Raw genomic sequence first — 14981 nt, 5'->3', positions numbered from 1 at the left:
TCAGACCTATAGTTATATTCTGTCGCTTTGGCTGACATACCTTGAGCAGCTCCTATGCTGATGCTGCCCAGAATGGCTCTGATCCCAGCGATAGTGAATTCACTCGGGCTGTGGTTGCTGGCGAGTCGAAGCACCAGGCCTTCGTCATGTTCTTCAACACAGGCAGCCGAGATAGCCTCCACGCTTTCCTGGGAGTGCGCGAGATACGCAATGTGATCTGCGATCTGAAGTTCGTGTTTGAACTTGAGCGAGTGTGCGCTAGGCTGATCGCCTACGACATGTTGATCTCGATAGACCAGCTCATTACTCCTGTCCTTTGCTGCTCTTTGCAGGGTTGCTACAGCTTGGTAGAACCTAAGTTCCATCTGCGGCGTCCACAATGCGGGCATTGTTCGATGGATTCCTGGACGGTACGATCGTGGACTCAAGCAGATACGAGTCTTTTGGAATGAGATCTACTTCGACTCGCTGGGAGATAAGACCTTCGACTTTGCATGACCAGGCTGGCCATCTCGGCCCAACATGTCAAGCCCGCATGCCGTCTGAACCAATCTCACGCGTTCTTGACCGCGGGGTCAAGCCACAGACGCATCGTCTACAGATTGCCGCTGTTTCCCGGATGCAATGAAGAATGCCAACCGACTCATTCGTCGTGGATGGCAACGTGTCGGCAGACGTCTGCCGATGCCTATGGGAATATAGGATCTGTACTCCTTTCCTCAGAGCCCAGAAATATATACAGAGTAGAATCCACGATCATTTAAGCTACATAATCCTAGTGGGTTCTTCTCATTCCAACAAGGGCCCATGTTAGGCGCAAGTAATGCCTTGAGAGGACGGAGTAACGATAACGGCTTCCCTTCCGGCTCGAGAGGGTGCAGAGAGCCGCCGCCGGGTTCCACAGCAGACGGCTCCCATCCTGCCATGGGACAGGTTTTGAGGTGCTGAGACTTCCGAATCGAAAGAAACGCCAACTTGATGGACGCACTTTCATGACACCATTCGCCTTCTTGATGCTTCAGTCTTGCCACAAACTTCTTCAATTGGTATGGTCTTGCCCGCATGCCACTGCAAGGATGCAACGTGGAATCATTTGACCCTGTCGCTAAGATGCATGGCGAATAAACGGCGAAATGTTGCAGATAACGACTGCATCTCATGTCACCGGGCTAATAGAGGATCGGTAGCAGCCCCACTGCGCACTTGTGGTGTGCTGCTCCTCTTGCGCATTGGTAGCCTCGCGAAGAACCACAGATCAACTAGAGTCTACATGCGCGATCTCACGGGCATATAAGGCAAGCCTACGTAAAAAGAGGCTTGGGATTACGCAGAGATCCAGATGTCACGTCACTGACGCTGTTGCTTGTAACATGTCGACACAAGTCATGTCTGAGCTCAGCGACCCAGAGCTGAAGACTTGTCTGAATGGCTTTTTCAAGGCGGTTCGAAAGCTCAACGATGATGCCTCCTACCACTTCATCGCTGACATTGTGAGTCAGAATGTCGAGCTCACTAAGGAGAACAGCAGGCTCGAAAGCACAGAGAAGGCAAACATAACACAGATCGTCAAACTTGGCCGGCAGCTCGACGACGCAAGGACAGAATTGAGAAACAAGGGAGATCTCGAAGCCAAACTACAGGACAGCGAAAGCAGACTTGCTGAAACAGATTTGGAGTTGCAAAAGACCATACAAAACACGAAGAAGTATGAGGCTGAGAGTAGGCGGCAGGAGGCGAAGGCTTCGAAGTTGGGAGAGCAACTTCAGGAGTACAAGAAGATTGCCGAAGCACAGGCGAGAGAGGCGGCTGACAAGCTACAGAAGATAGACAGCTGGCGGGTTCCGATGAAGGTGGGCAAGACGGAGACAGAAAAAGCGTCAGTTCTAACCCCGCATCTTCTCTGCGAAGCTAATCGGCATCGCCGATAGTACCGCGAACTTACATGCCCTCTTCATCGAGACATGCGTGCTGGTGAAGAACTACTTCAGCGACGACTTGTCAGACCAGATATGTAGGAACACCGCCGCATGGGAAGCGCTCCGAAAACACGACGCGGTGTCCCGTCACAAAATTCCTCTGCCATCATCGAATTCACCGCAAGCTAAGCAGGTGCGGATCGCCGCCGTCCTGGCAGTTCTAGGCCATCACCTGGCAGAGCAGGTGTTCCAGCCGCTCTACGTCCGGGAGGAAGGAGGCGAGTTGGACGACCTCCTCAGCGACGTCGCCAGCGAAGATCCTCCGAGAGAGGCGTTTCTACGCTCGGTACTGCTCGCTGCTCTCTCCACCGAGGAACAGCAGGACAGGAGCCGAGAGCGCTTGAAGAACGTCCTCCAGCAGGTCATCTCCGCCGTGCAGCCGCTAATCGCAGATAGCAAGCAGGACGCCTTCCGACGGACGCTGATAGACATATGTGGGCGGTATTGCAAGGCCTGGTCCGAGATCCAGCACCTAGAGGACAGGGTCGAGTGGAGTCTAGATGACGATGAGCCTGAGAACTTCGAGCTCTTAGAAAGGCCACGTCTTGAAGACATAAGACTGAATCGTGACAACGGCGGTGATCAGGGATCGGGAGGCTCTAAAGCCGACTCGAACCGCCACCCAGACAATGCTGTTCCTCGTGAGACGAGAGGAAACACCGACAGCATCGCGGCGCCCGTCTGGCCTTGGTTCTTCGTGAGAAGAGGGGAAGGACAGGTAATCGCGAAGGGCTTCGCTCTGGGAGAGATGCCGGTCAAGGTGGCCAAAAGTGAAATGTCAAGCCTCAAACGGGCCCACACAGGCGCCCGTCGTGAAGCGAGGCAAAAATCTAGACAAAACTCCGGGCAAGGTGAGGGTAGTGACAAGACCTCGAAGTCTTTTTTGTCCCCAAATGGCTCCGCCGAGTAAGATTGCAGGCAGTTCTGAGTCGGCAGAGAGCATCAGTAAGATCGAGGATCTTTCGTCGTGGCGGAGAATTGTAGCGGTCGTCTACTGCCGACAAATATGGCTCGGATGATCACGTACGCGCGACGCGGGGCGACTTATTCGGAGGTCGACGCGCGAAGTGTTGCTAAGTCCTGTGCGTGCCCGTTAGAAGAGTTAGCTGCCATCAATACAGTCAGACGGAACCTTCTTGCCTTCCCATTTTCAAACGTGAAGTCTCGCCTGTCGTATCCCAGTGAAGGGCCCCAGTCGCTCCTTACACTCTCATCTCACAGCTTTCGGACTCCCAGACTTTAGCTAGCGGATAGAGTTTGATGCATCCGAAGTCCGAGGCCGTACGTTAACACTAGCAAACGCCCGAGTGGGCCGCCTAAGCCTTGCTGATCAGGGGAGATCTTTTGTCACAAGAATACCAGCGCTCAGCTCCAGAACCAGAGCTTGCTGTTTGGTGTCAGACTCTCTTCCGCATCAAGGACTTCAATGACGTACCACAGTCATCCGGTTACGCTTGAGGTATTCTTTCACGAAGTTACCCCATTTGGCCATCTTCGTTTTGGCCTCTTGCGCAGACCACGAAATATTCAGGCGGGGTGCGGAATGGGGCTCGAGAATCACAGCTCGCTGTTCGGGTCAGTAAGTTCTCTCAACCGCATATAGAGGGTGCTTACAGCTATTGGGAGTAGCAAGTCCATGTCAGACGACAGGTCCCGCACTAGGGGTAGTGAAGAGAAAGGAAATAGAAGGAGTACAGGGTAAAAGAATGCTGGGTAGAGAAGGGGTCGCTAGGAGGGAAAGAAGATTGGGACAGGAAAAATATTGAAGCTTTTCTTCTAAATAGCATGATTCCCTTCGGCTTTATGCCCCTTGATCCCTCGGAGTTATAGACGCGGGCTCGCCAGAGACGGACAACTGCTTGCTGCCTATATGGAACCAGCTGCATGGTAGTATCGCACTTAAGCACTTAAGAGGAGATGCTCGCTGCATTGCAAGTGTCGAAGCGGTGTCGAAGCCGTCCGGCTATTTCTCACCATCTCCCGTGCGTCAACGCATACACTGCGACTTCTCAATGTAGATCCAACAAGTGCCTTGGGGATAATAAAGGGGCAAACTTTTTGAAATCTCGACTCCCTGTCACATGTCAAGATGCCAGACATCAGGCTACGCTTCTATCATCAACTTCCAGAAGTTGCCCTATACTTGATACTGAGCCATTGCTGGGGAGAGAACCTGGTAATCAAGCTTTGCAATAATATTCTGGCGGAGTGTTCCAGCTCTCAGGGACTACCTTCGCATGTCCTCGCAGAACAGTCCGCCTCCACATTTTGAGATGCGATTCTCGTTACTCAAATTTTGGGCAATCGCAATCTATGGATTGACCCGTTACGTATCACTCAGAATGACGCATTCGAGAAGAATTGTGAGATGAATGTCCATGCATGAAATTTACTGCCATTCCGATCTCAACCTCTTCGCCACGGCTGCCACACATGGTTCTGGGAGTTTATTTCAGGGGCGCGGACCCGGATCCTGTACTCCTGTAGCAGTAGAAATCGCCCATGTCTGATCGCATTCACTTCCCCGTAAAACATTTCACTCACGAAGTTCTTTGAGGACCTGTCAACGAACGGTCATGGGGCCTCCAGGAACGACTGCTGGCAAGAAGGGTTCTCCATTTCGGCTTAGCCAGATCTTCTGGGAATACATCACTAAGCTAGGTGCTTGAAGTGTGGTATTGTAGAAACGAGCTTCGATGATTTATGAGGGTAGTTCCGAGGGTTTCTTTTTCTCATCTTTCGAGAACAGCTGAAAACCTTTCAAATCTAATCTAACTACTACCTAGCGATCATTCATCTAATAATCACTCGTATAATTTCCTGTGCATTCGCTTCCCACAGCTCAGACGATAAACGTAGCAAGTTGACATCCTTGTTATCATCCGCCTCGCTGAAGTAAGGACTGGCAAAGTCTGGAGTTGTATTAGCCACACCAACCAAACCCCATTCGTCGTTACTGGCTTCTCTGAGAACGAAGTGCTTGGTTGAGCCACGGAGAATAAATACAACATCGTCCTTCTGAGGACTAGTAGACTTACTACAGAAGAAATCAAAATCGCCGTTATCCATAGCGAAGAGAGGTAGGCCATCGAACATCTCCACCAAGTGCCTTGCAAAGGACCACCGACCAAACTCTAGATCATCCGTCATAGCCTCCCCGGTGATAAGTGGATTGTAAAACTGTTTCGGCGATTTCATTCGCCTACGATTTGGCATCACGTCAATACAGCGGCACAGGTACTCAATGAGCCGCTCTCTCACTGTCATGGTCTGGCTACTCGGCGGTGATCTGACATGCTGAGCGATGAACTCCTCACAACCAACTAAGTAATCCTTGCAGGACTGTAAGACCAAAGCGACGGCCTGCTTGAAATAGTCCGATCGCCCATTCTGTTTCAATATAGCGTCCACCTCGCATCGAGGACCAACCGCCGTGATCTTTCCGACTCGTAACGCATCTATCTGCAGCTTCATGCCATTGGATAGTAGCTTGATAGGATTCCCATTCATTTCATCCGCGTTAGTGTAGAAGTTGCCACATTTCTGCTCAAAGTCCGGTACCCACGAAGGAGTGCGAGCACCAGAGAATGACGATAAGGCTAAAACGTCGACACTGCCTGACTCCTCGAGCATCCATGCGGCGTAAGTACGTTGCACCTCCTGAACAGGCTTTGTGTAGTCTGCTGCAAGTTCTGTGGGCATTTGCCACCCATCCTTCCCAACCAGTAATCCAACGAGTGCATAAAACTTGTCTCGTGGGTCAGTCGATTGAAAATCTGCACATCGTGACAAGTGGAAAGCAAGCTGTTCCGCTGGGTGAAACTCCCGCGCTTCAGCTTCATCTAGATTTGCCAAAACCATGTTACGATAATACCATGCCTGTTCGATTCGATGTAATAAATTCGGATTCGCCATCTTTCCGGGCTCCGTGACTTTCAAAGACGTTGGGATATATACTAATCCCACGACCCCTCTTGCTAGACCTTCATACGGTATTCTTAGGCTACCTACCGCGAACACGACCTTTTCAAAGCGGTCTGCCCGTGGCCGAACTGCGATTTCTTGCACGACCCACATCCGCCCAAACCATGCACGGTGCAGCAAATCCAAGAGAATGTCCATACCATGTGTGTTGGAATCTATAACAGCCTCATCGTGCTTAGCATAAGGGCCCTTGGGATCCTTGAAAAGGTTGGACCGAGCGACGGCGACCTTGAAACAGTCGTGGAAATCGTTGACGCTATGCGGCGCATAATCACCCAGCCAGATAACGACACTATCCGCGGCAGCGTAGATCTCTCGCATCCGGGGCACGAGCGAGTTGCGCTCCTGTATATCTGTCTGATTAATGCATAAACTATCGATCCACAATCGACGAGGTTTTGTCTTCCAGCGGAGGTTCTGCAAGGCGGACATCAGATTGGTGGTGACAGGGTAAACATGGCCGTCAAGTGTAATAGAAATAGTATTGTGTACATCACCCCATGCGTACGATAGCGCTTCGTAACCACATGATGAACCGAGCGGAACATGTTCCGTGGTGCAGGTGATAGGCTCAGAGGACGAGCCTGGCTGTAGCGTAACCACTCGCATTTCAGAACCGTCCCCAGCGAGAGGTCGATGTGGAGACCTATGCCGGAAGACATTCATATTGATAGGCCAAGAAAATTGAAGTTATCATGAGGTGGATGTTGAATGCGTGGTCTGGACGAGGTTTGGAGGCTGCAGAGTAATCGATATATTGGTGCGGCTGAATTCTTGGACACTAGACTGCTTCGGGCCACATCATCCATTCATAACTCATGAACAATATCTTTTAAGACTCTCATCCATATAGCTGTGGTAAGATTGATCGGATATGTATAATTTAATATATCATGTTTCTTGGAACGCTGCGTAGCTACGTAAGTTGGATGGCCGAATATCTTATTTCAACACCCAATGATTGGTAGCCGCGATCAAGTTGTCACAACTTCTAGCAAAGATCCTCACTTTTCGATCAACCATTCGTAACTTCCCACAAGTCCGGAGTCTGGATGTTTGCAATTGGCGAACGATCTAAGAATGTCCCCATGATCTGGCTCAAGTTAGCATGGATCGTGAGAGCTTCACCATCGAGAACGGCAGGGAGCGCAGCTTTAGCCCAAACACGCCCACGCCCCTCACAACCATCCATGGTTCATTAGTCCTAGCGATCCTGGTCTTCAGCTCAGAAAGTAGTCCCCCGCTTCCCAGGCCACAAATTGCGGAGTCGCCCGTACGGAATTTTTGGTGAAAAGGCCCAAGGGAGAAAGCTGATTGTAAGCCAAAATTGTTGCCGGAAGAGAGAAATATGGTGCAATTACAGGAGCATCCTGTCAAGGCGCGATACTGAGAGACTGGATATCCAATCAGATCACGGCATGACATGCTCGTCCTGGCACATATAGGGAACCTGTCACATTTTTCACCAGTTCCATGATCCCTGTCGGGCTGACACTTCTCAATTCCGGTCAGAACCAACCAATCAGCAGTCGATAGGCGTTCATTCCTTTCTCTTCGAGATTCAGCGGCAAGCAAAAGCAATAATGACGACGAAACTAACGCGTAAACTTGACCTCGATTAATGTATAAGTCTCCGAGTGTTTAAAAGTAACAAGTGGGCTTCCCCTCAAGAATCGCATCCACTGCCCCACTACTCTGCTGCCCAAGCCGCTCGACATTTCATCGACGAATGCCATTCCCATGATAGACTTCGCCTGAACTGTATGCTCAACTACTTGAATCTGCATTGCTGTATGTAGGAATGGCCCGGCCGTCGACAAGTGGATATTGTCACACTTGCCGGAAAAGACGCATCAAATGTGGTTCGTAAGCTGATATCAGCTTTTTTCAGTGTCATTATGGCCTTCTCCGTTGATGAGCGCTGACGCTCTTTGCCTAATGAGCAGATAGAAACCAGCCTTATTGTTTCAGATGTATCAAATCCGGCTATTGTTGCCGTGGGTACGATCTCGGCCTCCAAATACAGTCCCTAGTGGTGATCACCGACTCCACGGGAAGCCAGCGCCTCGTTCGAGCCCAATCAGAAGCCAACACTTCTGATAATACCTATGATGACAAAAAACGCCGCAAGCGTACCAACAAAAGCTCTACCATCAATACACGGGCACAAAAGGTCGTGCAAATTACGGAAACCCCCAGTCGTGAACTAAGCTTGGTCGCATTCCAGGATAACCTTGCTATTTCTTATTTCTACTCGTCGTATAAATGGGGAGGCTTGTGGAAGCCATTCATTGAGTCCTTACACGACTTCGATACAGCAGGGAAAAGTGGAGTCCTAGCTCTTATATATGGTCATATAGGCATGGCCAACGGTTTGATAAACGTACGGGTACGAGGACAACAGCTATATGGTCAATGTATAAGCCAGGTACAGTCGCAACTTGACCAATGCGACCAACTGGAGAACAGCCAAGTGGCTCGTATTGCGATGCCGGTGATGCTGATGGCAATGTATTCGGTAAGTTAGCAATGCATCCTACATCTTGGTCTAGATTCTCGATCAAGACACAAGCTCCCTATCAAGAACCTTTCATCATATAGAATACTGTGTTTCTCTGACACTGGTAACTTGATTAGTTTGCTATTGATAAGGATAGACGAATGGCACATCATCTAGGAATGGCGAAAATCCTCCAATACTGTGGGCCCGAGGCGTTTCAGGAAGAACCATTGCTCTCAACATTTAGGTCTATGAGACCTCAACTCGTAAGTCTACCCGATGCGACACATGGATCTCCACATAGAGCTTAGCTAATATTATCATCAGATATGCCAGTCCCTAGTGACCTCTCGACACACATTTTTAGGAGAGGAGCAGTGGAAGACATTGCCTTTCTCTAAAGTCAACAAAACATGGCGTGATAAGCTTCTCGATATCCTAGCCGATATCCCTGGCATTTTACAATATTTGAAGGGTTCGACACAGGCGTCCCCGGCGAACACTAGCCTTCATCGGCAACTTAGGAAAACGATCGAAAACTTGAATCAGTGGCGCTCGGCCTGGGATCGTGAGGATGAGACCTCCGCGTCGCTATATCCACCGATAACTGGCATTCAACACGTGGTCTTCAATAATCTTTCGGCACCTTCTCTCAAATTCAGCACGGTGTCTCGGGCCCTCACATTGTTGACATATCAGGCTATATTGATCTATCTCATCCAGCTGGAGACAATCTTTGGTATCAAGGCTTTACTAGACGAATCGCCCGGAGCTGATAGCGTTAGCCAGCATGGAGTAACACCGCAACCCAGCCAGCAAGTGGAGAAACCGAGTACAACACAGTCTTCACTCCAGCCGGCGATGGAGGGCCTCCAACTTTTCCCAAATTTGCAGGATCATCTTTCGAGTGAAGAGCGTGTCATGATTGCCATGTTCCCAATCGCGGCTATTTATTGTGCCTTGAGCAATCAGCCTATAACGACCGGTCCCGATACTGTTCAGCTTAGTCGGTCGTCCCTATCGGATGCTGCGACAGAACTCAGCATCTATGAAGTTTCCGCTGCTGAATAGGCGCTGCTGGATAGGGGTTGTTTTTACTACACGCCATTGGAATGGAATCTGCTCTTCTCCCGCTCCGTAAGCACGAGACATGTTATTAATGATGTTCTTCTTCGACAAATCCTACATGACATAGAAGCCTTGATTCGAATCACTAATTAAATTCATTGCATCATGTTGCTCTTGTTCTAGAGCGGATTTGAGAATAATCATTACTCAAGTCCTTGCTCTGTTTCACAAAAGCCAATATCAAATACAATGAGTGGGAAAAATATGAAAGAATGGGTTAGTATACATAGTGTCTGGTTGTCAGAGTATATTGGAGTTGTGTGATTACGGCTGAAGCTCTGCTTCATTGCTTCTTCGACTAAAGTTCAAACAATCAATGCATCCTCCCCACGACTAGTCGTCCACCGATTAGTAGCTACGACTAAGTCGTCGCACCCTTCTAGCAAGAATCCCCATCTCCTGACGAATCCTTCTGTGACTTCCCACGAGTCGGAACTCCAACGCCCCCATACCATGACACCGCGAACCTTCGCATCATTGTATCCCACATACAATCCACCAAAAAGATCATTGTTCAGGACGTCTCTGTCGTACTTTCCTTCGAAACATATCAGAGTGTTCCGCATCATAAGGCTGGGCACCGTATTTATAAGCGGATCATGAGGTACGGCTTCCTGGAAATTAGTTGGCTGAAAAGTAGGTGGAATCGAAGTCGGCCAAGGGATTGACAAGGTTGGGAAAGACAGTATGCTCTTCTTTCCGTCGGATACATGGCTCAAAAGGCCGAGAATGGCCATATTGGATAGCATGGCTCGTTTAACATTGTATTGAACCATGGTAATCAATAAATGATCAGAGGATAAGGGGGAAATGAGACAATTTGGTAAGATAGGGGCTGAAATTTCGCATATTTTGAGAGTCGATATGTTAGATGAACCGTCTAAGTCATGGGTCTCTTCAATTACCTCGCGGAAAAGTGATACGTTAGAACCTTTGTGTACGTATGCGTCCGATGAGGTTGAGACAGCGGTTGAAAAACATGTGCATCGCTCTTCGCAGGACCGTGCCTCATCGTGGTGGTTTTGATTTGTGAGTACGAGCATGCCATTCCCAGCCCAATGCTCCTCGGATACCAGTGGTCTCGCTGCGGTCTTCTGCTCATTCGCCTGAGTTGCTTTTCTTTTGCGTCCTGGAACATCAGATCAATTACTTTGGTCAGAATTTGTTCGTATAATTGACTATCGTACGCCATGCTCTCTGATCAAGTCTGTAGCTTTCTGCTGTATCCATCTTTTGATCGACCTCCTACGAACGTCCTATAAGAATTCTGTATCGAAGAGTTATGCTACTCTTCTTCTATATTGCCAAGCGAATTCGCCCAAAGCAGTATGGCGTACATATGTTAGCGAACATCCGCACTAGTATCGTGCAGTCAGGAGTAGCCCTACTGTTGGCCGAAAGAGAGCCCATGCATGCCTACATAGTAGTTAGTAATGATAGCTAGCGTCAGAACTTTATCGTAACTACTAATTCAATATGCATAGGTCTCACCCCGCATAACCTGGACTAGTGGCCGACTCCACGATTTACTTGCCCAGATTGGTAACAATGCAACGCTCCTCCCCACACTTGAACGCCCCTGGCTCGGCACTGACGTTAGAGTACCTCATCAAAGCCACCAGTGTGCTGGGTTCACTACTACTCCGCATATGAAGCCTCGGCTGGCGCACATGAAAAGACTTGGGGCGTCAAGAAGTAAGGAGGGGCAGGCCTCTTTAGGCGCGAGAGATGGTTTCTTCGCGTGGAGACAAAGTGTCCTTCGCTTCCCTCCACATTCCTATCTCCATCTACTTCGATAGCATTCACACGTACGAGTAGAGTTTCTTAGATTTGAAAACCTGTTTGCCGTGAAAAGATTGTGATACACTTTGGCTGATATGCCTATGCACAACGGCTGGCTACCTCGCGAAGGCTTCAAAGCCGACACGGTTCTCAAAGTCCTGGGGAGGACGGCTTTAAATCCTCTATTCGTGCTTCCGTTGATCCTCGCCGCGCAGTTCTCTAAGAAGGGCCAACATCTCTCAATATTACACCCCCTTGCCTTTTCTCGAGTCAAAGTCCTTTTTTATCTAGGCCTTCTTCGATGGCTCAACAACTACTACTCACGGGGTGTGTTGAACAATTGGACTGACGACAGCTTCGACTGGAAGAAAGAGATTGTACTTATCACTGGTGGATCTGGTGGAATTGGGGGGCATGTCGTGAAGTTCCTTAGTGAGCAGGGTATCAAGGTTGTCGTCCTTGACATCCAGCCATTGAGTTTCGAAGCTCGTGAGTCTAAGCTATTGGTTATTACTCCTACGTCACTTGGCTAACGGGATCAAAAGCTCCAGAAGTCCACTACTTCGAATGCGACATAACCTCGCCAGCTGAGATCGCTGCCGTAGCGAAAGAGGTGCGCCTCAAAGTCGGACATCCAAGTATTCTCATCAACAACGCCGGCGTGGCTCGGGGTAAGAATCTTCTTGTAGCGAGCGAGCGAAATATCCGCTTTACATTCGATGTAAACACGTTTGCGCAGTTCTGGACCGTGAGGGAGTTCTTGCCGGACATGATCGCTCACAACCATGGCATGGTCGTAACAGTCGCTTCGTTTGCCGCCTGGGTAACGGTGCCAGACATGGTCGACTACGCTGCATCCAAGGCGGCCGCGTATGCTTTTCATGAGGGCCTGACTGCTGAACTGAAGACGCGGTACAATGCTCCAAAAGTACGGACCGTAGTGATTAATCAGGGATATACCAAGACAGCACTTTTCACGGGATATCATAACGACAGCCCGTTTCTAGTCCCGACTTTGGAGCCAGAGACTGTCGCCGAGGCAATCGTCAGACAAGTGCTCACGGGGAAGAGTGGACAGGTAATTGTGCCTAAGTTTGGTTCAACACTCTCTGCTCTGGCAGCTATGCCACACTGGTATCAGGTCCGATTGAGGTCTAAAGGCGCGAATATCATGCCGAATTTCCGCGGCAGACAAGTTGTCACAGACTTGGACAAGTTCTATGCTGATAGGGAGAAGTCTGACACTGAGGAAAGCACTGTATTAGTTCCGGAGGCAAAGTGACCGGTAGAAACAGTCCTGGAGATCTTCCAGTTTATTGACTTGTATGCATAATGTGCGTATGGATGTGTACAATTGTCTCTGTCGGTCAATATCCGCTATATATCTAAAGGCTGTAAGAGACATGTTGGCTACATCAAAAGGCGTCACAGCCAGTATTGGAAAAACCAATAAGTGGCTGTAAAATAAAAATCCACTCTTGTAGGGGTTCCTAGTGATCTTCTAGCCTATTTTCTCGAAAGCATTGTGTCTACGTCTTTGGTCTCGAGAGCCTTTGCATACTCGCCGATAGGGTCCATGAAGCTTGGCAATTCCTGAACACCTGTACACACCTACACAAATAGAACATGTGAGTTCAGGTGATGATCAAAGAGAAAGTGTGTAGTTTGTTCCTTGTTTGGGAGGACTGGGCCCTCACACTGCTCGAGTAGTGTCCTCTTGTGCACCCCCTCGAGCTGGGAGGACTCCTGCTCTAGGCAACGATAACAAGGGAGTGACTCTTGCAGACTGTTGGCACAAAACAAAGGTGCATGTTTCATTGTTGAAGAGTGTTGTCGTCGTAAGTGATTGTTCGCTGTTGGTCACAGGCTGGCCCGCCCACTGTGCACGCAACAACGCTCTTGACTTGAACAACGACGACACTGTGATTTAACAAGGACGTTGTTCAGAAATACGCCTTGCCCAGATTTTCAATTTGTGATCAAGTGACATGTTTACTCTAATCCCATGAGTATATGAGGCACCTCTTTTGCCCCCTTATCATTCGACACCCAAGCACAAAGCTCCAAACCTCACCTTACCTCTACCAACCACCACAATCGCTGTGCAACAGCACTACCCAAGCTCCTATCAAGCAATACAAACCTATTCACATCTTCTCACAAGTTCTGACGTCAATTAAAGCTACTTCACCGCAAGCTTGGACAACGTGGTCACCACCGGTGCACTGTGAGCGCAAGAAACAACCGTTCCCCTTCGAAAGCTACCATCACCACCGCAACACCTTTGCACAAGGAAGCTCGAAGCTTCAACATCACCAACAAGATGACAAAGTCATCCACGGCGCCGTGCTACGGCAAGAAAGACCTCAACATGGAGGCCAATGTGAACGACATCCATATCGAGGATGAGAGTGCTCTGCCGAAGAAGAACCTCCGAAGCCCTCGTAACGAGCGCAGAGGTGACAAGCACAGAACCATTGTTCTGAAGAGAAAGAGAGACAACAAGAACTTGTTTCGCATCCTGGTCGAGGGCGGACACACAGAGCTTGTCTAAGCCCTCCAACCAACTTCAAGAGCTTTCGGCTTTGCAATGGGGCACGATGCCCGGGAGGATCGGCAAACTTTGGGGAGTTTTTGAGAGAGAGGGGGAGTTCATTCAATGATGTGAAGGGAGTTCAGGGAGTTGCTTTTGTAAACGTTCTGGCTAGGAGGAACCCGGCGTCTTGCAGACCGTCACGGAGAGTTTGTAGGCTTGGGGGCCGGTGTTAGGGGCTCAATCTGTTCTCCCTGACAAGATCTGACCGTACGTGACTACGTGATTGTGAAAGGCTGGCTTGCATATCGTGAGATTCTCTAGCCATAGCTTAGCTGGAAGTTTTAAAGCTCAATTCAAGCAGCAATCACTGCATATGATGCGTCCATGTCCCTCTTTTGATGATCCGTTTTGCTAGTGATTGCAGAGCATTGAAACATTTTATATTTTTGACTTCCTTGACCTTTATAGAAAACGATCTGACAGTACCCAGGATGGAAACGGTGCTCAAGCTATTCCATCTCATTTCCTCCTTATTTCTTCAGGATCTTTCGCCTTGATGGAGTTTTGCTCATGGCGCGACGTGGGCGTTCTTTGTCTCCAGCTCAGCCGCATCGCTTCGGGCCGCTAGATCAGGGGCTCTTTGAACAGAAGACGGGAAATGGGTCACTGAAATGCCAGCACAAACTGCATTTCTTTCACACATGGATTCCAAATTATTTAAGATAGATCAGTTGTAGGTAGTGTCAGCATACACTGATGGAGGCGTATGCGTTATTTAAAAAGGGGCAAGCCTTGGCGTGGAAATCCTGCAAGCCATTGGCGTAGGAGTCCTACTCTCAACCTTGCCATTTTCTCCTCTGCTTCTCCTGCATTAAAGATTAGGTGCCGGAATGATCGCTATAAGCTGGGCAGCTTCTCATCCCCCTCCGCTAGGGTAATAATTGCTAGTTCGGCAAGGGGATCATAACCTCTTCAACGAGGAATCACTATCTTGACAGAGGTCGGTGATGCCGTAGTAATAAACAGAGTCTTCGAGATAGCAATAAGGATCATAAATTTCTTTATATAGTACTGT

The 14981-nt window shown here is 49.2% G+C and overlaps 3 protein-coding genes across 3 annotated transcripts; all 3 read left to right on the top strand.

The window, feature by feature from the left end:
* Window positions 1–1370: 1370 nt before the first annotated feature.
* UCRPA7_7730 (putative mei5 protein) lies at window positions 1371–2886 on the top strand (the record flags this gene model as incomplete). The annotated part of the gene is made up of 2 exons (XM_007920251.1): window positions 1371–1876; window positions 1929–2886. The coding sequence occupies 2 exons, from the start codon at window positions 1371–1373 to the stop codon at window positions 2884–2886; spliced, it is 1464 nt and encodes a 487-aa protein (XP_007918442.1).
* Window positions 2887–11671: 8785 nt separating this feature from the next.
* On the top strand, window positions 11672–12652 carry UCRPA7_7729 (putative epidermal retinal dehydrogenase 2 protein; the record flags this gene model as incomplete). The annotated part of the gene is made up of 4 exons (XM_007920252.1): window positions 11672–11697; window positions 11804–11859; window positions 11916–12298; window positions 12512–12652. 4 exons carry the CDS (start codon window positions 11672–11674, stop codon window positions 12650–12652), a joined length of 606 nt encoding a protein of 201 aa, XP_007918443.1.
* A 1041-nt stretch (window positions 12653–13693) lies between these two features.
* UCRPA7_7728 (hypothetical protein) lies at window positions 13694–13924 on the top strand (the record flags this gene model as incomplete). Its single annotated transcript, XM_007920253.1, has 1 exon — window positions 13694–13924. One exon carries the CDS (start codon window positions 13694–13696, stop codon window positions 13922–13924), a length of 231 nt encoding a protein of 76 aa, XP_007918444.1.
* Between the last annotated feature and the right edge of the window lie 1057 nt (window positions 13925–14981).

This window comes from Phaeoacremonium minimum (genome assembly GCF_000392275.1).
Source record: "Phaeoacremonium minimum UCRPA7 unplaced genomic scaffold PA7_03_scaffold_545, whole genome shotgun sequence".
In the NCBI taxonomy this organism is placed as follows: domain Eukaryota; kingdom Fungi; phylum Ascomycota; class Sordariomycetes; order Togniniales; family Togniniaceae; genus Phaeoacremonium; species Phaeoacremonium minimum.
This window is presented reverse-complemented; position numbering and strand designations above follow the sequence as displayed.